This window comes from Microtus oregoni, unplaced genomic scaffold (assembly GCF_018167655.1).
Source record: "Microtus oregoni isolate MIOR12 unplaced genomic scaffold, Mior012 000032F_ref0000030, whole genome shotgun sequence".
Classification (NCBI taxonomy): domain Eukaryota; kingdom Metazoa; phylum Chordata; class Mammalia; order Rodentia; family Cricetidae; genus Microtus; species Microtus oregoni.
In genome coordinates this window covers 22,868,586-22,893,124 of record NW_024543091.1, presented here as the reverse complement: position 1 = coordinate 22,893,124, position 24,539 = coordinate 22,868,586, and the positions used below count along the sequence as shown (strand labels likewise).

At 41.7% G+C, this 24,539-nt stretch overlaps 2 protein-coding genes, 1 non-coding gene and 1 pseudogene across 8 annotated transcripts in view; 3 read left to right on the top strand and 1 right to left on the bottom strand.

Annotated features, from left to right (window-relative positions):
• Window positions 1-2,741: 2,741 nt before the first annotated feature.
• On the top strand, window positions 2,742-22,061 carry Tipin (TIMELESS interacting protein). Of its 6 annotated transcripts, none has more exons than XM_041679514.1 (8): window positions 2,742-2,816; window positions 7,357-7,492; window positions 8,726-8,798; window positions 9,035-9,110; window positions 12,470-12,592; window positions 12,794-12,857; window positions 17,538-17,744; window positions 21,355-21,739. In XM_041679514.1, the coding sequence occupies exons 2-8, from the start codon at window positions 7,363-7,365 to the stop codon at window positions 21,516-21,518; spliced, it is 837 nt and encodes a 278-aa protein (XP_041535448.1). In that variant the 5' UTR covers window positions 2,742-2,816; window positions 7,357-7,362; the 3' UTR covers window positions 21,519-21,739. The 6 variants fall into 6 exon arrangements, 3 of the variants coding, with proteins under 3 accessions (XP_041535448.1, XP_041535450.1, XP_041535449.1); XM_041679516.1 differs by having other exon boundaries at window positions 2,765-2,816; window positions 7,362-7,492; XM_041679515.1 differs by lacking the exon at window positions 2,742-2,816 and adding an exon at window positions 2,825-2,831.
• LOC121466270 lies at window positions 14,175-14,309 on the top strand. The gene has a single exon (XR_005976749.1).
• LOC121465974 lies at window positions 21,535-24,247 on the top strand (annotated as a pseudogene).
• Window positions 24,195-24,539, bottom strand: part of Dis3l (DIS3 like exosome 3'-5' exoribonuclease) — a 33,813-nt gene continuing 33,468 nt past the window's right edge. The window contains exon 17 of the mRNA XM_041679513.1: window positions 24,195-24,536. Coding sequence (XP_041535447.1) covers window positions 24,228-24,536 — 309 coding nt within the window. The 3' untranslated portion in view covers window positions 24,195-24,227. The remainder of the gene's footprint in view (window positions 24,537-24,539) is intronic.

Sequence of the window (24,539 nt, the reverse complement as noted above, 5' to 3'; positions counted from 1 at the left end):
TAATGCCACATGGCAATATATAGATTAATATAAATGAGTTTATTCAAGTTGTAAGAGCTAGCTAGTAACAAGCCTGAGCTATTAGTGGAGCATTTATAATTAATATTAAGCCTCTTTGTGGTTAGTGGGGAGCAGGCTGACAGGACAGAGAGGTCTTATAATTTTCTGATATGAAACAATGCGGAGGTACCACACAACAAAATATGGAAGAAAAAAATAAACCCAAACAGAAAACATGCACTTTGATATCATTTTATGAAGGTCAGAAAGAAATGTATCCAATTACGCCAGCTGTGGTGGTGCATGCTTTAGTTGCAGCACTTGTGTGGGTGGATCTCTGTGAGCTTGAGGCAAGCCTGGTCTATGTAGCAAGTTCAGGATAGCCAAGGCTACATAGAGAGACCCATCTAAAACATCAAACTAACAAAGAAATAAAACAAAAAACAGAAATAAAAAACCCAAACCAAACCAAATAAAACAAACAAAACCCCACAAATAATATGAAGCTAGAAAATGGCTCAGTGTTCAAAAACACTTGCGATTCTTGCAGAGGAGTAGGGCTCAATTTCCAGCATCCATTTGGTAGTTTATAACTGCTCATAACTCCATGTCAGGAAATTCTATGCCTTCTTCTGGACATCTTGGGCACCAGCATGTACAGGTACAGGGAAACACATACACCACATAAAATTAAAATAATAAAAATAATGATACCAGAGCAATTGCTCAGTGATTGATTCTAGAGCACTTTTTCCTTTCCCAGAATATCCAGGTTCAGGTTGTGAGCTGTTGTGAACTGCCTGTAACCCCAGTTCCAGGAGATACAATGCCCTCTTCTGGCCTCTTTGAGCACTGCACAGATGTTCATGTTTTACACACGTGTTTTATTATTATTATTATTATTTTTTGCTTTTTTGAGACAGGGTTTCTCTGTGGTTTTGGAGCCTGTCCTGGAACTAGGTCTTGTAGACCAGGCTGGTCTCGAACTCACAAAGATCCGCCTGCCTCTGCCTCCCAAGTGCTGGGATTAAAGGCGTGAGCCACCACTGCCCGGCTTATTATTATTATTATTATTATTATTATTGATTTTTCAAAACAGGATTTCCTGGTTGTCTTGGAACTTGCTCTGTAAACCAGGCTGGCCTCAAACTCACAGAGATCTGCCTGCTTCTGCCTCTCAAGTGGTGGAGTTAAAGGTGTGTACCATCACCTGGCTTCTAATTACACTTTTAAATTTTATTTGCTTTTATTTTATGTGTATGACTTCTATCTGCATGGAAGTGCACTGGTGTGTGCAGTGCCCCCAAAGGTCAGGAGAGGGCAGCAGAGCCCCTGGAACTGGAATTTCAGGTGTTTGGGAGTAGCCATGCAGATTTAGGAATATTGCCTGGGTTCAGTCTGCCTTCATTTTACACTTAAAAGCCAGGTTACAGTAAAGACGAACTAGGCCCATTCCTGTTTATGATTAAATCTGTTTCTCAAGGTTGGGCAATGCCCCACCTGTAACCTTAGGGGCAAATGGCTCTGTACGGCCTGTTCCAGGAAGCTGCAACCATGTCTTTGCTTCAAAAAGGTATAGCTATCCTGAACCCTACCTTTGTTTCCAAGGTTATTATGACTAACTTGTTATCAACTACCTAGCAATCATGTCTTTGCTTTAGAAGACTGAGATTTTTATGCCTATGTCTTGCTCCCGTAGCCTTGCCTATTTTGCCCATCAAATCATTTGGGAACCCCTTAGCCCTGAACTACAAGAATCTTGTTTTCCTCACATCCAAGGCTGATCTCTTGAACTCCACTTTTAGGTGTATGTGAATAAAAAAAAAAAAAAAAAAAGCTTGCTTTAATTAGTATTGCCATGATGATTTGGGTCTGTGGTCTTTTTCCTCGAATTTTTTGGGTTGCTCTCCCCTACCCCAGACAGGGTTTCTCAGGATGTCCTAGAATTTGCTATGTATACTAGGTTGGCCTCGAACTCACAGAAATCTGCCTGCCTCTGCTTCCCCGGGTGCTGGGATTAAAGGTGTGGGACACCAATGCCCAGCTATGTTGAGCAATCTCTCCAGCTCCTTCCAGCTCTATTATTATTTATTTTGTATGTGAATACGGAGGGTACAGAGTTAAAAGCTAGCACGGGTTGTTTTTCTCACCATCTCATTTTTTTTTTTTTTTTTTTTTTTTTTTTTGGCGGGGAGGAGGGGGTGATCGAGACAGGGTTTCTTTGTGAAACAGTCCTGGCTGTTCTGGAACTCGCTTTGTAGAGCAGGCTGGCGCCTAGAACTCATAGAGTTCTAGGTGCTGGAAAGCAAACGAGTCCTCTGCATGAGCACCAAGTACTTTTAATGGTTAAGACATCTCTCTAGCACCTTTATCTCATTCTTGTTGTTGCTGTTTGTTTGCATTTTGAAACAGGGTTTTTCTGTGTAACAGCTCTGGTTGGCCTAGAACTGGTTTTATAGATCAGGCTGGCCTCGAACTCACAGAGATCCATTTGCCTCAGCTTCCCCAAGGCTGGGATTCCAGACGTGCATTCTCACGCCCGGCTTCCACCACCCGGTTTCTAAGAACGGAGACCTATTTCGAAGGCCAATAAAGTGCCTAGAAAGTACGAATTCTGAGCTTCACGCTATTGAAAATATGCTGGCGGGGGAGAGAAGGCTTCCGAACCCAGGCGGGAGGGGCTCAGGTCCTTAGGCCCCGCCCAGGCCGCTCGGGCGCTGTTGGCGCCAAACTTTCCAGCTCTTCTCGCGGAGTGTGTTCCTGAGTCTCGCGAGAGGTGCTGTTCGCGCTGTCTACGGTCTGGCCGTTTGCTGGAGGTGAGACCCAGTTCGGTGAGGGAGTCTGGTAGAAGCCGTTTCGCCGGAGGTTCTGGAATTTCGGCGCGGGGCGCGGGAACTGGGGCGGCAGGAGCTAGGCTGCTGTGCTGAGGAGGACCGGGCGGAGCGGGCGGGAGCATGGCGGGCCTCCACCGCGCGCACACACCCTTCGCGCCAAGCGTCGGGACGGAGAATGGGGGGTGAATGGAGTGGACTGGCCGGGAGGGAGGATGAGAAGCCTCGAGAAGAGGGAAGGGAGACGTGATATTTTTAGGGGTGGCACCCAGGGTGAGTCAGGATGCCGGAGTCCTTTAATGTGAGGAGCTTGTTTGACAGCTGGAAATAAAGTAGGTTAGTAAGAGGTGTGGGCAGGAGTTGTCAGTCGGATGTTGAATTTGTACCCCCATACTTCTCTGGGAGTTTGAGGACCATGAGGGAGAAGTAGACAAAAATATTGTCAAGGGGAGAAAGACGCCTATCGAACGACGCTTGCCGTGTGCTAAGAGAAACGAGCGTACTGATAAGCCCCACCTCGTGCTTTATTGTTTATTTGCTGGTTATTGTAGTTTTAAGTCCTGTTTTCAAACTCCCATTGGGATGGCACTAGATGTTTGGAGGCTTGGGGCGCTTGTCTGGGGCTAGGCTAAGAGCTGCAGTCTCTAGCCCTAACCATACTATGTAACTTTCTTTTTGCTCCCCAAAAACCATGGTTCATAAAACTTACTCAAAGACTTAGCCGTTTATTATCCAGAGTCAGTGCTTTGTTTTTTTTTTTTTTTTTTTTTTTTTGGTTTTTCGAGACAGGGTTTCTCTGTGGTTTTTGGAGCCTATCCTGGAACTAGCTCTGTAGACCAGGCTGGTCTCGAACTCACAAAGATCCGCCTGCCTCTGCCTCCCGAGTGCTGGGAGTGCTTTGTTTTTATAGATTTATGGTCATAGAATTTAGAACTGGGGCCAGCTAGATGCTCCACAGGTAAAGATGGTGCTTAGAGCTCATGGAAAGGTGGAAGACCTGAGTCCAGGGTTCCTCTTGCCATTCACATTATATACACACACCAGTAATAAGTAAAAATCATATAATAAAAGTTAAGTCTAGATTGGGGGTTTTTGTTTTGTTTTTGTAGATATGGCTTTTTGTTTGTTTTTGGGTTTTCTCTGTAGCTTTGGAGCCTGTCCAGGCTGGTCTCGAATTCACAGAGATCCACCTGCCTGTGCTTCCCGAGTTCTGGGATTAAAGGCGTGAGTCACCACCACCCGCCTGATTGGGTTTTTTTTATTTTTTATTTTTTAAATATTATTTTATATACAGTGTTCTGCCTGTATGTCTGCCTGCAGGCCAGAAGAGGGCACCAGATCTCATGGGTGGTTGTGAGCCACCATGTAGTTACTGGGAATTGAACTCAGGACCTCTGGAAGAGCTGTCACTGCTCTTAACCGCTGAGCCATCTCTCCAGCCCTGATTGGGGTGTTTTAAACATGTTTGAGTCCAAATATGTTTAGTTTTGGAGGAAACTTTGGAAATTTATGTATTTTTTTGTTTTTTGTTTGTTTGTTTGAGACAGAGTTTCTTCAGGTAGTCCTAGCTGTCCTGGAACTCTGTAGACCATGCTGGCCTTAAACTCACAGAGATAATTTGCCTCAGTGCTGGGATTAAACGTGTACCCCACCACCGCCTGTTTTTGAGATTTACTTTCTAAGAATGAGTGAGGCAGGAATAAGTGCACATGAGGCCAGGTGTCAAATCCCCTGAAGCTGTAGTTAGAGGCGTTAGTGAGATGTTCAGTGTGGGTGCTGGCGTCTGAACTTAGGACCTCTGTAACAGCGACCTGTGTTTTCAACCTCCAGCTCAAGCTTTTTATTTTTAAAGATGGGGATTCTCATGTAGCCCAAACTGGTCTGGGCTTGGCCCAGCTGAAGATAACTTTGAATTTCTGATCCTCTTGAGGGCTGGGGTTGCAAACCAATGCACCCCTACACATGCATCTGGTTTATGACATACTGGAAATTGAACCCAGGGTCTTGTGGATGCTAACCAAGCCTTCCACCAACTGAGCTACCTCTGCATTGTGTATTGTGGGTGTGTTTGTATAGGCAAGGACTCTTGCCCAGACTGTATTCCTGGGTTTCTATTTTAGACTTCTAAGTATTGAGATTATACTGTATATCATTTGGAATTCTTTTTTATTTCCTTCCTGTAGTAAATATATTATCTGTTGCATACTGAATTTGGGATATAGTAGTGGAACACAAAGAGACCTGTCTGACTTTTGTTCTAAGAAAGGTACATTTCATTATAGGAGACTAACATTAAATAAAACCTAATAGAGAGATGATGATTCCTGAGAAACTTCTGTATGGTGGTGTTAATTTTTTTTTTTTTGGTCTTTTTTCGAGACAGGGTTTCTCTGTGGCTTTGGAGCCTGTCCTGGAACTAGCTCTTGTAGACCAGGCTGGTCTCCAACTCACAGAGATCCGCCTGCCTCTGCCTCCCAAGTGCTGGGATTAAAGGTGTGCGCCACCACCGCCCGGCCTGTAGTGTTAATTGTTATAAGAGGATTCTGGGCAATAAAGGTGGCCTATCAGGTAACAGTGCTTGCAGTACAAATATGATGATTTGAATTTGATTCTGTGCTGATGAAAGTCGGAAAGTTGTCCTTAGGGCTTCCACAGTGCTCACACAGTATTGTTATTCAATTTAGGGGACATTTAAATAGTCTAAGAGTCTCAGGCTGGCCTTGAAATAATTGAGGATGGCCTTGAACTCTGTTCCTCCTTCCTCTACCTTTTGGGATTACAGAAAGTCTCAACATTCCTGATTTGAGATAGGTTTTCCTGATGAGGTAATAGTTAATATTTGAAAAAAATTGGGGGTCAGGGACGAGCTTTCAAAATATAAGTAGGTACTGTTAGCACTTGGGGAGTACAGGCGGGAGGATCAGGAATTGGAGGCCAGCTTAGCCTATATATGACCTTATTTCAAACAACAAAAAACGGTGCTCAGTGAATGTCAGAGATCTGCTCTTGAAAAGGACCTGGGTTCTCTTTCCACCACTCAAACCTGCTTATATCACCTTTTGCTTCTTTGGACATTTACATATGCATGTTGCATACAAACCCAGGCAAGCACATAGGTAAAAATAATTCTTTGTGGGAGGTGGTGGTGCATGCCATTAATCCTAGTACTCAGGAGGCAAAGACAGTGGTTCTCTGAGTTCAAGACCAGCCTGGTCTACAGAGCAAGTTCCAGGACAGCCTGGGTTATACAGAGAAGCTCTGTCTCGTAACCCCCACCCCTCCCCCCAAAAAAACCCAAAACAAAAAGTTACTTTATCAAACAAGCATCCAGATGTTTTACAGTGGAAATTGTTCTTTTAAGGAATTAAAGGAGAAAGTATGAGAGATATGGTATGAAGTGAAGTTGACATGGTATAAATTTTATTCTTTTGTTTGTATGTTTTTTAGTCTTTTCAGGATGGTTTCTCTGGGTAGCCCTGGCTGTCGGGGAAGCAGGCTGGCCTCAAACTTAGATCCACCTGCTTGTGCCTCCTGAGTGCTGGGATTAAAGGCCTTCCCACCATTGCCCAGTAAAATTTTATTTTTTAATTTATTTTTATTTCATGTGCATTCATGTTATACTTGTATACATGTGTATGAAGATGTTGGAGCCCCTAAAATTGAAGTTACAGGCTGTGTGAGCTGCCATGTGGGTGCTGGGAATTGAACCTGGGTCCTCTGGAAGAGGAGCTAGTGCTCTTAACCACTGAGCCATCTCTCCAGACTCTTAGCTGGGTGGTGGTGGCGCACACCTTTAATCCCAGCACTCGGGAGGCAGAGGCAGGCGGATCTCTGTGTGTTCGAGACCAGCCTGGTCTACAAGAGCTAGTTCCAGGACAGGCTCCAAAACCACAGAGAAACCCTGTCTTGAAAAACCAAAAAAAAAAAAAAAAAAAAAAAAAAAAAGGGGTCTCTTGGTCCAGGCCAGCTTTGAACTTTGTTATGTAACCAAGGCTGACTTTGAGTTCTTGATTTTATTTCTTTCAAATGCTAGGATTACAGGTGCCACCATGCCTAACAAACATTATTTTTCTCCACTGAATTTTTTTTTCTTTTTTTAAGACAGTGTCTCTAGCTGTAGCTGTCCTGAACTTACTATGTAGATCATACTGGCCTCAACTCAGATCTGCCTGTCTCTCTGCCTCCTTAGTGGATGGATAGATAGGTATTTCAAACTATAACTTGAATTCCTAATGGTCTGATGTCTTCTGGTCTCCACAGGCATACAAGCAGGCAAAACACTCCTGTATATCAATATTAAAAACCATGTGGTCGTTTAGTTGTAGGGACTACATTACTACTTGGTTCTGGTTAGTCATTTTCCTCCATATTTACTGTCTTCTTTACTTTTTATTTTGGATGAATTTGAAATGTGGTTTAAGTGATTGAAACATGGCTTTCATTGTGAATGAAATTAGATTGTGTGACAGTTAGGAAGGCTGTTTGGGATGGATAAAAATAGCTTGTTTTTTTTTTTCTTCTGGAGGAAAGGATGTTAGAGCAAGAAGAGAATGGCTTGTTTGAAATACCAGATTATGATCATATAGAAGATGAAACCTTTCCTCCCTTCCCACCTCCAGCCTCTCCTGAGAGAGATACTGCAGAACCTGAACCTGATGAAGGTCTGTATTGATAATTCCACAAATGTCCCTTGAGTTTGCTTCTTTGTTTGTTTGGTTTTTTTTTTAAAATATTTATTTATTTATTATGTATACAATATTCTGTCTGTGTGTCTGCCTGCAGCCAGAAGAGGGCATCAGATCTCATTTCAGATGGTTGTGAGCCACCATGTGGTTGCTGGGAATCGAACTCAGGACCTTTGGAAGAGCAGGCAATGCTCTTAACCGCTGAGCCATCTCTCCAGCCCTGGTTTTTGTTTTTTTGAGACAGGATTTCTCCCTATATCCCTGGCTGTTGTGGAACTTTCTCCATAGACCAGAATGGCCACAAAGTCAGAGCTCTGCCTGCCTCTGGTACAGGGATTAAAGGCATGTGTCATCATTGCCTGGTTTGTTTGTTGGTTTTAAATTTTATAATTTATTTTACTTTTATTTTATGTGCGTTGATATGAAGGTGTCAGATCCCCTGGAACTGGAGTTACGGACAGTTGTAAGCTGCTGTGGGGGTACTGGGAATTGAACTAGGATCCTCTGGAAGAGCAGCCAGTGCTATTAATACCTGAGTCATCTCCAGCCTCCTTTTGTTTGGTTGGTTTTTAAGACAAGGTTTCATAATATATTCCAGGTTAGCCTTGTTCTCACAATTCTACTTTAGCAGATTAATTTAGAAATGATAGGTTCGGGGGAGGGGGAGGGAAATGGGAGGCGGTGGCAGGGAGGAGACAAATCTTTAATAAATAAATAAATAAATAAAAAAGAAAAGATGAAAAAAAGACAAAAAAAGAAATGATAGCAGGTTAATTTAGAAATTATCGGTGTTTTGCCTGCATGTATGTCTATGTGGGGGTGTCAGATCTTGGAGTTACAGACTGTTAGCTGTCATGTGGGTGCTAGGAATTGAACCCAGCTCTTCTGGAAGAGCAATCAGTGCTCTTAGCTACTGAGCCATCTCTCCAGCCCTGATATATTTTGTAAATAAGACTTGAATTTTAGAAAATTATAGCATTTATTTATTTGTGTGTATCTGAATGTTTGTGGGCATATGGGTGCCATTATATGTGTATATGGAAGTCAGAGGACAACTTGCAGGAGCCAGTTGTCCCATCCACGATGTGGGTATGGGGGAATTGAGCATAAGTAGTCAGGCTTGGTGGCTAATACCTTTACCCACTGATCTTGAGGGCCCAGGCCTTAAATTTTTAAACACTAAATTTCTGTCTGTTTCACTACAATCAGGGAGTGGAGCACCTGTTCCTGTACCACCAAGGAGAACAGTTAAAAGGAATCTACCCAAGCTAGATGCTACTAGGTATGGACATTTACTCTCATACATTTAAAGTTTTCCACACAGTGTTTTTCTTCAACTGTTGTAAGCTTTGGTTGAACAATTTGGAAATCAGATAGTTTGTAAGCATCCCCCCCCCCCGTAAACATTTTTTTTTTCTTTCTTTTTTTTTTCCGATTGGGGAGGAAATATTTTTTCTTGTGGTCTTGGTTTTGTCATGACTAGAAAATCTGAAATTCCAAATATATTTGTTTTCACAGATTAACTTCAGAGAGAGGGCTTCCAGCCTTAAGACATATGTTTGATAAGATAAAATTCAAGGGGAAAGGTCATGAGGTAAGAAACATTTGATTCCTCTTTCTTAGTACTGGACATTGGGTCCTAGGCAAGTTCTTGAACTTGTGCTAAACAGTACTCCTGGAGTACATTCCGGCCCTGGTTTTTGTTTTAGACTTTTACTTATGTATTTTATTTTATTTTTTATTTTATTTTATTTTTTTTTGTTTTTCGAGACAGGGTTTCTCTGTGGCTTTGGAGCCTGTCCTGGCACTAGCTCTTGTAGACCAGGCTGGTCTCGAACTCACAGAGATCCGCCTGCCTCTGCCTCCCGAGTGCTGGGATTAAAGGCGTGCGCCACCACCACCCGGCTTGTATTTTATTTTAATTTGAGACAGAGTATCACTATCTAGCCCTGACTAGCTATGGTGATTTATATAAGAATGCCACCCCCTCATATTTAAAAGCTTAAGTCATTGGGGAGTGGCACTATTTAAAAGGATTAGTGGATTGGGAGATGTGGCCTTGTCCCTGGCTTTGGGCTTTGAGGTTTCAAAAGCACGTGGAAGGCTCAGTCCTGCTCTCTCTGCCTGTGGATCAAGATGTAGCTCTCAGCTACTAATGTTTATTCCTTTGTCACGAGGCCCCCACAGACCACCAGAAGTCCGAGTTCATATACAAAAGCAAAAAGCCTTTATTGCAAGCTCGAGCTTGCAGTCTCCTTAGGCTCCAGCATAGCAGGTAGATCAGAGATCCTCGAGCTCAGCTGTAGCAGGGTTATTAAGGAGTAAAGGATGGGGGGTTAGGGAAATTCCAGATTCAGATGGGGTTTTAACTCCTGACTGGCAGGAGTGGGACAACAGGAATCTTGTCGTAACTGCAAAGAAATTAGCAACCCATATACAAGTTATGTAAGCTGTCCTTAATGTTCTGGAATGTCTGGTTTTTGTCTGTCTCAATTCTGATTGGTCCCTGCATGCCAGGCCATTGTAAGGGTGAGGCCTAGTCCCAGTATTGCTAGCCTGCAGCCTGTCATGGCTGTACTGATGTTAAGTTAGGCCCCTTCACTGCTCTAGTGCCTGCCTGCATGCCAACATGCTCCCTCCCATGATGATAATAGACTAAACCTTTGAAATTGTAAACGAGACCCCATTTAAATGCTTTAAAAAAAAAAAGATTTATTTACTATGTACACAGTGTTCTGTTTGCATGCCTGAAGAGGGCACCAGATCTCATTGTGGATGGTTGTGAGCCACCATATGATTGCTGGGAATTGAACTCAGGACCTCTGGAAGAGTGGCCAGTAAGTACTCTTAACTGCTGAGCCATCTCTCCAGCCCCTTAATTTTTATTTATTTATTTATTGATTGATTGATTAAGAGTGACTGTGGTCATGGTGCCTCTTAAGAGCAGTAGAACAGTGACTAATAACCAGCCTTAAATTCATAGAGATCTGCTTGCCTCTTCTAAGTGGTGGGATTAAAGGCTTATGTCATCACACCTGTTTTATTTTAGAGCTTTTATGTTTTTAAAAATAAGTGAAACTGGGTCTACTATGATGCATATATCACAGATACTGTTGTTAATCTGTGGTAACCCCTGAGAAATAGTGAATAGAAAAGGGACTTGGAAGAATTAAAAGAACAATGTTGTGTGTCTCATTTTTTTTTACCCCCATGTTTAACATGGCTTTAGTCTGAGTCTCTAAGCCCACATTTGTACCTTACTGTTTACAAGAATAAAATTTACTTTGTCTTCTCTTAAAGAATCATTTTAAGTTTCCTGATAATTAACACTGCTTTTGTTGATCATGTGTCTCTAAGACACTCAACAGTGTGTCTAGTTCTTTTTTGTTTGTTTGCTTGGTTTTTTGAGACAGGGTTTCTCTGTAGTTTGGAGTCTGTCCTGGAACTACCTCTTGTAGACCAGGCTGGCCTCGAACTCAGAGATCCACCTGCCTCTGCCTCCCCAGTGCTTGCATCAAAACTGTGTTTCACCACGCCTGGCAGCTTTGTTCTAACTTTGTACTGCTGTTTCCCCTCGGGGTGTGTGTGTGTGTGTGTGTGTGTGTGTGTGTGTGTGTGTGTGTGTTGTTGCCAGAGGTCAGCTTCAGGTGTGCTTCCTCAGGCTGTTTCCCCTCGGGGTGTGTGTGTGTGTGTGTGTGTGTGTGTTGTTGCCAGAGGTCAGCTTCAGGTGTGCTTCCTCAGGCTCTGTGCAGTGAGCCTCAGTCTTTGTTTCTTCAGCACTAGGACTGCAGAGGTCTGCCACTGTCTTAGTTAGGATTTCTGTTGCCGTGATGGAACACCACGACCAAAGTTGTGGAGGAAGTTGTTATTTGGTTTACACTTCCATTTTTTTTTGTTTTTTGTTTTTGTTTGTTTGTTTGTTTTGTTTTGTTTTGTTTTTTTCGAGACAGGGTTTCTCTGGTTTTGGAGCCTGTCCTGGAACTAGCTCTGTAGACCAGGCTGGTCTTGAACTCAGAGAGATCCGCCTGCCTCTGCCTCCACCGCCCGGTTTACACTTCCATTTTGTTCATCATCAAAGGAAGTCAGGAACCTGGAGGCAGGAGGTGAAGCAGAGGCTGTGGAGGGGTGTTGCTTACTGGCTTATTCTCCCTGGCTTGCTCAGCTTGTTTTTGTTTGTTTTGTTTTTACAGAGTTTAGGACCTCCTGCCCAGGGATGGTACCACCCACAATGGGCTGGGCCCTCTCACATCAGTTACTAATTAAGAAAATACCCTACAGGCCTGATCTTTTTTTTTTTTTTAAAGATTTATTTATTTATTGTGTATACAACATTCTGCCTCCATGTATGCCCACATGGCAGAAGAGAGCACCAGATCTCATTACAGATGGTTGTGAGCCTTCATGTGGTTGCTGGGAATTGAACTCATGACCTCTGGAAGAGCAACCAGTGCTCTTAACCACGAAGCCATCTCTCCAGCCCCCCAGGCCTGATCTTATTGAGGCATTTTCTCAGGCGAGGCTCCCTCCTCGCCAGTGACTCTCGCTTGTGTCAAGTTGACATAAGTATCTAGTTCAGCCACTATACAGGGATGTTTTATGTGGGGCTAGGGTTTAAACATAGGTTCTCAGCCTTATTCTCCAGGCTCTTAACCATCTGAACTGTCTTCCCAGTCCTATTTTATACATACATATATACATACACACACACACACATATTTTCTTCTAATTTCTAAAAATCTGTGTCTACAACAAAATCTGTATTCAGTGCTCTTAACACTTTCTGAGATTGTGGTCTTCCAAGCTTTAGAATTTTCTGTTTCTTTCTAAAAGTTTCTTAGCCTTATAAATATGACAGCAGTGACTTTGGCATTGCCTTTAAAATGCTAAAATCTGCTGACAGGGTCAGCTGTGAGATTGAGTCTTCTGTTCAGCATTTTTATTTTTATGTGTCAGGCTGAAGACTTGAAAACGCTAATCAGACACATGGAGCACTGGGCACATAGGCTATTCCCCAAACTGCAATTTGAAGATTTTATTGACAGAGTTGAAAACCTGGGAAATAAAAAGGAGGTTCAGGTAAGTGTGATTATCGTGAATGTCATTCACAGTCTAAGTAGTACAAGGAGGCTGAATTGCTATTCGTGGCTCTTTCTTTTGAAATCTGTCTTGTTAGACAGGAAAATTAATAGTCATTATTTGAAGAATAACTCAGATATAAATAAGTAGTTGTTTCATCTCTAACTTATTGATAAAAGTGGAAAAATGTCTTTTTTTCAGACCTGTTTAAAACGAATTCGACTTGATCTCCCTATTGTACATGAAGATTTTGTTAACAATAATGGTAATTACAAGTTTATTTACTTTATCACAATTTAGCTTTTAGAAATGGGTATAACTGAAGTAGGAAATTATATATGCACAACTGAGACCTTAACTCATGTTTATGTAACTACAGTACAGTTAAGTCTAGAATTTGGTAAATGTAGAATGTAGTTAGGTGTGAGTGTAATAAGCTCCTATTTATTTATGTGGGGCTAGACTGCAGAGGACAGCCTTCTACCTTGTCAATCCCAGGGATTGCACTCAGGTTTTCAGGCTTGACAGCAGGTGCCCTTACCCATGAAGACATATCTTTAGCCCAGTAATAGTTACATTTGATACTTGTTTCTTTTTTATTAGTTTTAGTTAGTGTAGGAAAGAATGAGTTTCAGGTATGTATAGTGGTAGATGCCTTTAACCTCAGCACTTAGGATTCAGAGGCGGGTGGATCTTTGTGAGTTGAATGCCAATCTAGTCAACATAGTTCCAGGATAGCCAAAATTATAGAGGGAGACCCTGTCTTAACTTCTCCCCCACAAAAGAATATGCTTCGTTATGAGATTTTTATGTGTATATCATTGTACTGCTTTCATGTTCATGTTACCTTCCCTTGACTCCTTCCTTCTTGAAACTTATTTCCTAAAGATATGATTGTAGCCTGGCAGGGTGGTGCACACACCTTTAATTCCAGCACTCAGGAAGCAGAGGCAGGCAGAGCCTTCTGAATTCAAGGCTTGGTTTGCATAAAGAGCTCCAAGTATAGCGGGGGATACATACTGAGACCCTGACTTAGATGCATAAACAATCAAAAAAGGATACAATTGTATCATTAGACATGTTATAGAAAATATTTATGAAATACGGAAATTTTTAACATTTATATTGTTTTTGTGCTCTTGTGTCATGGCATGTGTGTGGAGATTAAGACAACTTCTAGAGTTGATTTTTCCATTATGTAGGTTCCAGGGATTGACTAAAGTTTGCGAAGCTTGTTTTGAGAACCTGCTGACTTCATTGATCATTTATAGTTCTTGCTAGTACAACTACCCATCAAACTAGAGTGTTCATATGCATATAAACCATTAGAAAACCTATCTCTGGGAAGTTAGGTAGAATAATTTGTTGATAGAATTTTATATTCCATTCAACATGTAGACTCTTGAGCTATGTGTGGTAACACATGTCTGTAATTCCAGCATTTAGGAGGTGGAAATAGGAGACATAGAAGTTCAAGGCCAGCCTCGATAATTTAGTGAGTTTGAGATTAACTTGGGGTATGCAAGAAAAGAAAAATTCAAAAGAACCAGATCCGTGGCTATAGAACTTTAGGAAGACCTATGTGACTGTTCTGGCATTGATTGCATTTGTTAGTTGTACAATGCAACCATAGACGGTCACATACATCAAAACAGTTGGTTCCTGCCGACAGAGTCTGTATAGTTATCAGATTTTCTGTGCGATGGCTCCATACATAAATATTTTAAAAACTTTTTAGGGGGTTTTCAGACAGATTAGAACTTGCTTTATAGACCAGGCTGATTTTAAACACAGAGATCTGCCTGTCTATGCCTCACAAGTGCTGGAATTAAAGGTATGCACCACCACTGCCCGACTTAAAGCTTTCTAACATTTATTCTTAATTATGTGTGCGTCTGTATGTGGATGTGTATATGTGTGCGTGCTTTTGATGATCTTCTGCCTAGTGGAGACCCTCTGCTGTGTCTTGGTTTGGCGTTAGATTGTTTCTTTTTTTCTCTCTTCAATATCAAAGCCCATATTTATCAAAGCCTACAGGAATCTGCCGGAGTTTGCATACATGCTCTCAAAAGGTTTCCTTTAAGTACCTACTCTTTGCTTAAGAGGTTTGTACAGGAAGTTGTGAGCTACCTAGCATAGGTGCTGGGAACCAAACTCCAGTCTGCTGCAAGGGCAACAAGTGCTCTTAATCACTGAGCTGTTTTTCCAGCCCCCCGTACTTGTTTTTAAACTAGTAATATATATGGTGAGTAATAGTGGATTCCGTACAGAATCCTCTTATGGATTAAATCAGTGGTTCTCAACCTTTCTCATGTTGTGACCCTTAAATACAGTTCCTCGTGTTGTGGTGACCCCCAACCATAAAATTATTTTTATTGCTACTGTAATTGTAAATGTAATTTTGCTGTTATGAATCTTAATGTAAAATACCTGATATGCAGGATATCTGATATGTGACCCCTGTGAAAGGGTCGTTCAACTGCCAAAGAGGTTGGGACTGGCAGAATGAGAACTGTTGGTTTTAAGTAATTGTGTTTTTTTGTTTTGTTTTTGTGTTTTTCAAGACAGGGTTTCTCTGTGTCACTTTGTAGCCTGTCCTGGAACTAGCTCTGTAGATAAGGCTGGCCTTGAACTCACAGAGATCCTCCTGCCTCTGCCTCCCAAGTGTTGGGATTAAAGGCGTGCACCACCACTGCCCTGCTAGATTTATGTTTCATATTTTGGTTTTACACACAAAGATGCACACATCCAAAAAGAAATTAGAATCACATGAATTGTGCTTAATGAGTCTCTTTTTCTTCCTCTCTTCCTTGCTTGGGACTGAGTATTAAACCAGGCCTTGCACATGACAAGCAAGTGCAATGCTATTGAGCTACTCTCTCCCCTAGCCGCTCTTTGTTCATTTCTTTTTCTTGAGATAGTCTTTTCATTCTGTAGCCTAGGCTGACCTGGAACTCACTATGTAGCCTAGACTGGCCTCAGATTTGTGGTAATTCTCCATCCACAGCATCCCAGTTGCTTAGGATTTAGGTGTGAACCACTATACCAAACTTCTAGCCCTTCTTTTCTTTTCTTTTCTTTTCTTTTCTTTAAAAAGGAGTTGGGGTAGGGTCCTGGAGAGATGGTTCACACCTAACACCCATGTGGCAGCTCACCTGTAATTCCAGGTTCAGTGTCAGGAGATCAGACTCTCTCCTTCTAGCCTCCTTGGGCACCAGGCATATATGTTGTATATAGATCATGTAGGCAAAATACCCATAAACATAAAAATGTAAATAAAAAAATATATGTATACATGCCAGAGGGGTCTATGATGGTTTTCTTCTGTCATTCTCTACATTATTATTTTAGACTTGTTTTATTTGTGAGTGTTTTGCACATGTGTATTTACAAAAAACCAGAGCCACCTCCCCAGCCTCTCCACATTATTTTTTGAGAAAGGGTCTCACCATTTTTCTCCTACCCCTGCGCTACAGTGCTGGGGATCTGAACTAATGCATAGTAAGCATCAGTACCCATTGATCCCATCCCTAGTCTTCATTTTTTTTAATTAATTAATTTATTTATTATGTATACAATATTCTGTCTGTGTGTATGCCTGCAGGCCAGAAGAGGGCACCAGACCCCATTACAGATGGTTGTAAGCTACCATGTGGTTGCTGGGAATGCTCTTAACCTCTGAGCCATCTCTCCAGCCCCCCTAGTCTTCATTTTTTGAAGCCTATTCATAAATGCTGGAAATTTTGTTAATGTTACTGATATTTTTCCTTTATTCCTTTTCTGTAATTTAAAATTTGTCTACTTTGAATGTGTATCATGCATCTTTATTTGTTAATTCACTTGATTATTTTTTTCTCCAAAGAAATTGCTTATTAGATTGTTTTTGTTTTTGGAGGGAAAAGTTTCACTGTGTAGTCCTGGCTGTCCTGGAACTTGCTCTGTAGACCAGGCTGGTTTTGATTTGAACTCACAAAGAGTTTGTGTCTTTGCCTCCTGAGTGCTGGGATTAAAGGTGTGTCACAACTGCCTGGCTAAGACTTTTACATTTCTAATAGATTTATTGTCGATCAATTCTTATTAAAAGTAAAAGCTGGAATTTCCCCTGGATCAATATAGTTAATTTTTTTACCCTCTTCAAACTGTGTCAACTCACTTAAATCTTTCCAATTACATTGTTAAAATCATATCCCTTCCATTCATTACTGATTCTCCTGCGGTTTTGTCTTTCTTTCCTTATTTTTAGGACAGATCTCAAGCCAGGCAGTGATGGTACACACTTTTAATCCTAGTACTAGGGAGGCAAAAGCCAGCCTGGTCTGCAGAGCTAGTTTCAGGACAGCCAAAGATACACAGAGAAACTCTTTATCAAAAAAACAAAATAATAACAACAATAATAATAAATTTAAAAGGTCTCAAGTAGCCCAGGGTAGCTTTAAACTTGGTAAATATCAGAACCTTGAACATTAAACTTCTCATTCCCCTGCCTGCCTCTATCTCTGTTGTGCTGGAATTACACATTTGAACTTCTTTATGTATTTTTATTTTTGAGACAGAGTCTTCTATTTCTCAAGCTGACTGTGAGCTAACTACTGATGATAATAACCCCAGCCTCTATCTTCCAAGTGTGGGGATTATAGCAGTTTGCCACCTCACTGAGCATTGGAGATCAAACCCAGGGCTTTTTGCATGCTCTCCCAACCAAGCCGCCTCCCCAGACTCCTTTTACATATTTAGTATGTCCACTTGGTGTAACTTGCAGCTCACCGTAAGAGTGATTTGTAAATATTTCTTGTACTTACTTGACCCAGCCTGTACTGGCCACATTCTCGTACCTTACAAATTGTTTATGGTTAGGCCATTTGCCACTTTAAACTGTGGTTGAAGGCTGTTCTTTCTCTAACTCCTCTAATAGTACAGTTGTATTAACTTTTTATTTCTGCCACAGATGAAGTTGAAGAAACTAATAACCTCGATGCAACTGCAGCTGGATTTGATCCCTTTTTGACAAGCTCATTTGACAGCAAGAAGTTGGCTTCTGAATCAAGTAGAAGTCTAACAGAAGAGCAGCAACAGAGGATTGAGAGAAATAAACAACTGGCCTTGGAAAGAAGGCAGGCAAAGCTACTGAGTAATAGCCAGTCCCTAGAAAATGGTAAATTTTATGTTGGCTTTTATGAGCTACCATATAATATCAAGGGCATGTAGGAAATTTTAACTTCTTTACTATCTCTTGAAATAAAATACCTCTAGGAATAGAAAAGTGATGTTAGTTTATGTATATTTTAGAGAGTGTGTCAGTGTATGTGTGTTTGCTGTTTGGAATCCTACGGAATGTTTAAGTCTAAGACGGTTTTCTGGATAACTTTTTTTTTTTTTTAAATATTTTACTTATTATGTATACAATATTATTTCTGTGTGTATGCCTGCAGGCCAGAAGAGGGCACCAGACCTCATTACAGATGGTTGAGAGCCACCATGTGGTTGCTGGGAATTGAACTCAGGACCTTTGGAAGAGCAGGCAATGCTCTTAACCTCTGAGCCATCTCTCCAGCCCTGGATAACTCTTTGAATACCAAATCCAACAATATATTCTTCTCTGACTTCTTCTCTTAAAGCATGCTACACATATTTTTAGGATCATAATTAGGAAAAGTTATTATTATGGAGTCAATACATTTTAGTTCTGGGAATTGAACCCAGCACTTTGCACGTGCTAGACGGGCATTATTACACCACTGAGCTATATCCTCAACACACACACACGCCCCCCCCCCCCTTTTTTTTCCAAGACAGGATCTCTATAGGTTACCCAGGCTAGGCTTAAACTAATCTGTAACCTAGCCAGACCTTGAATAATAAATCCAGTGTGTTCTGTACTAACTGAGAATTAGCAGTAATTTTCTGTGAGGTAAATAGGATACTAACATGCCTTTTTAGGGGATGGTGGACACTGGAGGTTGAAATGGGGTCTTACACAGCAGTCTTCTTTCAAGGAACTGAATCTTCAGCCCTTATATTTTAATTTTGAGTTTAGATCCTACTAATTTACGCAAGTAACTTCCCACTTACCCACTTAATGATCTTCTGCCTCCACCTCCTGTTATGAGCTCCACTTAGCTACTAAAATGCTTTTTATTACATTGTCCCACTTTTGTGAGTTGTACTTTTTATAGTTTTCTTATCTGTATCATCTTTACCACTTTTTAAAAATTGCCTTAAACTTTTCATTTCTATTTTTATTTTATTTGTTCATTTTGGTTTTTTTTTTTTTTTGGTTTTTCGAGACAGGGTTTCTCTGTGGCTTTGGTTCCTGTCCTGGCATTAGCTCTTGTAGATCAGGCTGGTCTCGAATCATTTTGGTTTTTTGAGACAAGGTTTCTCAGTGTTGTCCTAGCTGTCCTGGAACTTGATCTGTAGACAAGGCTAGCCTCAAACTCACAGAGATCCGTATGCCTCTGCCTCCCAAGTGCTGGAATTTAAAGGCGTATGCTACCACTGCTGCTGGCAGTCTGTACAGTTTTTGTTCCTTTTCCCTTCAGAGGTCAGAAGTGGGCATTGGATTCCCAGGAACTAGATGGATGGATGGTTGTTAAAACACCATGTGGGTATGGGATTAGAACCCAGGTCCTCTGCAAAAGCACCAAGTACTCTTTACTTAGCCATCTTTCCAGCTATAATACCAAATTTAAAAAATTATTACTTTACTCTTTTACGTGTATGAGTGTCTTGTGCCTACATATATGTTTATGTACCACATGTGTTTTGTGCCCATGAAGGCCAGAAGAAGGTGTCAGATGTCAGATCTTCTGGGACTGGGTTTACAGGTGGTTGTGAGCTGCCATATGGTACTCTATCTAGTTCCCCTCAAAACTGTATTTTAAAAGAATTATACATTGTATGAAGTTATTGAGAATTAAAATTTAAAGCTTATGAGCTAGATTTAGTGGCACCCAGCAGCTCTTACTAGACTGAAGCAGGGAGTGTAAGCGAGGTTGGGCTACATAGTTCTAGGCTAGCCTGAGCTACAAAGGAAAGCCTTTTTCTCAAAACAAAAGTTGGGAATGTATCTGTTTCTAATCCAGTTTCTTTTTTATATTGAAAAAATAAGAACTATAGCAGAGGAGGTTGGAGAGATGGCTCAGCAGTTAAAATAAGCACTTTCTACTCCTGCTCCTGTCCTAAGTTTGGGTCTCAGCACCTACACCGTGTGGTTCATAGTAACTTATAACTGCAGTTCTAAGGGATCCATGCCCTCTTCTGGCCTCCTTGGGCACCCATACACTTGTGTGCATACAGACACATGTACATATAAAAATAAAAACCTAAAAAAAGAACTGTAATAAGTAAATACCATGTTGTAAAATGTTTCATCCAATATAACAGTTCTCAAGTGAATGTTGTAACCTAGTCTTGATTTTTCAGTTAAGATAAATCTCATAATGTGAGAAATCATGAAGGGATGGTGAGATGCCTCATTGGTTAAGAATACTTGCTGCAGTTCCATAGTACCAGAATTGGGTTCCCAGTACCCATGTCAGGTGTCTCATCACTGTTTATAACTGTAGTTCAAGATTTGATGACCCTGACCCCAAGGGGCTCCTGTACCCTCATGCACATACTTACACATAATGAAAAATAATAATAAATATTAAAAATCATACAAAAATGTAATGAAGCAGTGGCTTCTTGCCATCTCAAAATACACTTGACAATAGGGATTTAAGGAACATTTTCTGTTTATATTATATAATTTAAAATTTGACCAAATATTAAAAAAAGTATCTTAGCGTTCTTTCTGTCCCTCTTCTGAAGAGGTAACTACTGCCTCCTCCGCGCCCCCTTCGTCCCTTTCCCCTCCATAACCCACTAAATAAACTCTATCACCCCCCCCCCCAAAAAAAAGGTATCTTAAAAATTTCTTTTTCCTCCAGACAGGGTTCTTAGTGCTGAATAGGCATGTACCATCATCCTTGGCTTAAATTTTCTTTACCATAGGTCTCTGACATAAAGCTAATTGCGTTTGTCTTGACATTGTGTTTGTGTGTGGATGTGTGTGTACTCCTGCATGTGCCCACAGCATACAAGTCGGGACAACTTGGGAGTCTGTTTCCTCCTTCCACTACTGGGGCAGTCAGACTTGACAGCAAGCACTTTTACCCACAGTCATCTTGCCTGCCCTGCCTCTGGTTTCTTTGAATCTCTTTCTAGTTTTGTTTTGTCTTTTTTTTTTAAAAATATTTATTTATTTATTTATTAGGTATACAATATTCTGTCTGTATGCCTGAAGGCCAGAAGAGGGCGCCAGACCTCTTTACAGATGGTTGTGAGCCACCATGTGGTTGCTGGGAATTGAACTCAGGACCTTTGGAAGAGCAGGCAATGCTCTTAACCACTGAGCCATCTCTCCAGCCCCTCTCTTTCTAGTTTTATTTTGAATGAGAAGTTATACTTGAGTAAGATGGAAGAGTTGAATGTAGTATCATTTAGGCCCCTTAACTTTTGTATGAGAGAGTGCCAGAATTGAATCCAGGGCCTCACACTTGCTAATCTGTATTGATTCTACAACTGAGCTACTTTCCCCGAGCCCTTGGCATTTTAAGTGTTTTATGCATGTAAAAACTAGTTTATATTTAGACTTTAGTGGTGATAATTAGGGGGATTATAGATTTGTTTCTACCAAATAAGCTTTTGGAGAGATTTGTATTTATCAAGTTTGTATCAGTTGCTTATAATGAGTAATAATGCTATGATTCTTCTCTCAGATGTGATAGTGAGCACATCCTGGGCACAGACAGTGGAAGAGAGCAGTACTGGTGAGGATCAAGAAGACTCAGGTGGATTAAACACAGATACTGCAGATGCTCCACGTGTTCCTTCTGCCAATACAAATGAAGAGGAACAGTTTGAAGCAGAGGAACCATTCTAACTTGGACTAACCAGAAATGTTCCAAGTAGCCAGACTTCCACAACAGAATCCTGCAGAGTTTGGGGTTATTTGTAAGTTTTTCTACTTTTTATAAGTCTAAGTTATAAAACTTCTATGGATTCCTGCTTAAAATACAGTGACTATTTATAATTGTGTTTCCTACTTATTTTAGTACGTCTATTATTTTTTGCTGTACTGTATAAATTTGACTTTATAAGTTGCTTCCAGTTTGCACTGCATTATTTCTCACTAAACTAGGTAATGTTTTAAAATGTAAATATGCACTGACTATTAAGGTCTTTTTTAAAGAAATAAATATTTTGCAAATAACTCAGGATTTGAGAGATGTGAAGACAGGGAAGTGTCTCAAGACTTTGCGTGCCTGTTTGGACCCAGTCAGCCAGTCATTTTAACTGTGATGGATCGTTGATTGTGTCCAGTAGCTATGATGGCCTCTGCCGCATCTGGGACACTGCCTCTGGCCAGTGCCTGAAGACGTTCATCGATGATGACAATCCTCCAGTGTCCTTCGTGAAATTCTCTCCAAATGGCAAACATATCCTGGCTGCAACTTTGAACAACATGCTGAAGCTCTGGGACTACAGCAAGGGGAAGTGCCTGAAGACATACACTGGCCACAAGAACGAGAAGTACTGCATATTTGCCAACTTTTCCATGACAGCTGGGGTGGGGATCCTGTCTGGTTCTGAAGATAACCTGGTGTACATCTGGAACATGCAGAAGTTGCCGGGTCACACAGTTGTTGTGATTTCCACGGCTTGTCATCTAACAGAGAACATCAATGCCTCGGCAGCATTAGAGAATGACAAAACCATCAAACTGTCGAAGATGAGTGCTAAGTCCTGACTCCACAAGAGACTTCAGGAAGCCGCCTGGATTGGCAAGAAATGCATGGGGGAGGGGCTGGAGAGATGGCTCAGTGGTAAAGAGCATCGCCTGATCTTCCAAAGGTCCTGAGTTCAATTCTCGGCAACCACATGGTGGCTCACAACCATCTGGAATGAGGTCTGGTGCCCTCTTCTGGCCTGCAGACATACACACAGACAGAATATTGTATACATAATAAATAAATATTTAAAAAAAAAAAAGAAAGAAATGCATGGGGGGCAGAGGTGTGGGGCCAGGCTGGGGCAACAGGCCTGGTGACCTCCTCTCTGAAGATGTCGGGTCAGGGGAGTGCACACTACCGAGTCTTGATAGCCACTGTGACATTTCTTGCCAATTCTGTCCCTGCCTGGGGAGTTCATGGTCTGTTCTATGCTCAGAGGCCACAAATTTTTAATTTTTTATTACAAGAGTGAGTTCAGCTCATCAGGGGTTGTTTTTCCCAATAATTGTTTTGTATCTTTTTGGTATTGTATTGACCAGTGCACACACTGGAGCAGGACCTACAGCCCCACTCCCGCTCCCTGCCTCCAGCCTTGGCCTGACTGTAATAGTACCCAGTGTGTTTCCAGGAATTTCTGGAAACAGGTTCTAAGTTGTATCTGTGTCAAGTCCCTTTTTTTTTTGGAGTTCATAGGTCAACACTGACCTCTCAGTGGTTGCACAGTGTCCCCTTGTCTTTCTAGTGTCACTCAGTAAGCTACACACACTGTAATAAAAGGTGGGCTTGAACCCTCTGTGACCCTGAGTTCTGATGGAATGGGAGCTCATCCCATCCATACCTGGCTTTTAGGGCAGGGGTTGGAAAGGTCTCTGGGAAGATGGATCCCTGCTGTGCCTCTTTCCTAATTGTTGCTGTGGGCACTGACTGTTTTTAGAAGGGGACCCTCAGTTGAGAAAGAGTGGAACTCTTGGACAGACTTCCTGGTCCTCTCCCTGCATGAGTCATCTGTGTAGGAGGGAGGAGTTCAATGTGGTACTTAGACCAGCAGGTACAGATTCTTGCCTTGGCCTCTAAGCCTACCAGCTTAGTCCCTGCCCCAAATGGATCCTCTGTCCTGGCTTTTGTGTGACCAGGACTGGGAAGAGGTGATGGCCAGACTCAGAGCTGCACAGTATTTTTACGACTTTTGGTTGTACCCAGAGTGGCCTGCCATGGAACAGTGCAGAGGTTCTATGGATATTTCTGGTCCAGATAGATGGGTCAGGCTGATGGACACAGGCACAGGCTGCAGAGAGGTTCAGGGTTAGCTGTGGCTGCTGCAGCCTGCATAGACAACAGATCTCTATGGAGCCAAGTCAGCCTGGTCTGTGGCTGCTGATGTGGGTTCTGAAGCCCCGGACATCTGTTGGATAGATGTGCCTGGATTCTGGTCAGCATTGTGGGCATGCTGCTGTGGGGTTTCTGCAGGGGTGGTAAGGTCCTTCTAGCTGTGGCCTGGTGTGGCTCTCTCCTAAGGGAGGGAGCTTGCTTGCCATGCTGAGTGCAGTATCCCTAAGTATAGTTTATTTTTTCTACAGTTGAACTCTGTTGTAGATTTATGTAAAAATACATTCTCTTTTTGAAAATAAAGGTTTTCATGTCTTGTAAAATAACAACAACAAAAAAAAACCAAAAAGAAAAACAAAACAACAACTACCAGTTTATATAGGGAGCTAGTTCTTCAGTGACGTAAGGGAACATGCACGCATTTGTGAAGTACCCACTTAATCTCCTTCTGCTAGAACATCAAGTGACAAGGTTTAAATCTGAAAAGACAGTACAACATCTATGAGAAAGCTCTTTATTGAAGTGGAAAGATTTCACATTGCATGACTGTCTGAAACATCTAGAAGAGCAAGGTCCCTTATCTCCTCCAGAAGCGAGTACAGACTTCTTCCCTTTGTTTGGCAGTATTCCTGACACTCCTCCTTTACTACCTTGCCTTTGACTTCTTGGGCAAGCTGAGCTTCTTCCACAGACCGGGTCACTTCTTTCACTAACTCACTCTTCAGCAAGAGGGAGCTCTGATGGCACAGTTCTGGGTTTGGTGTCATATATGGTTTGTTGCTTATTATTTCAAGCCTGATTGTATCCGAGTGGCAACGCAAGGCCTGGACAGATATTCTTACCTA

Bases quoted from the DNA above. Each gene is read 5' to 3' on its own strand.
- Tipin (XM_041679514.1), top strand. From the start codon at position 7,363: ATGTTAGAGCAAGAAGAGAATGGCTTGTTTGAAATACCAGATTATGAT. The intron at 8,799-9,034 runs GTATGGACATTT...TTGTTTTCACAG, and splicing joins CCCAAGCTAGATGCTACTAG to ATTAACTTCAGAGAGAGGGC. The intron at 12,593-12,793 runs GTAAGTGTGATT...TCTTTTTTTCAG, and splicing joins GAAATAAAAAGGAGGTTCAG to ACCTGTTTAAAACGAATTCG.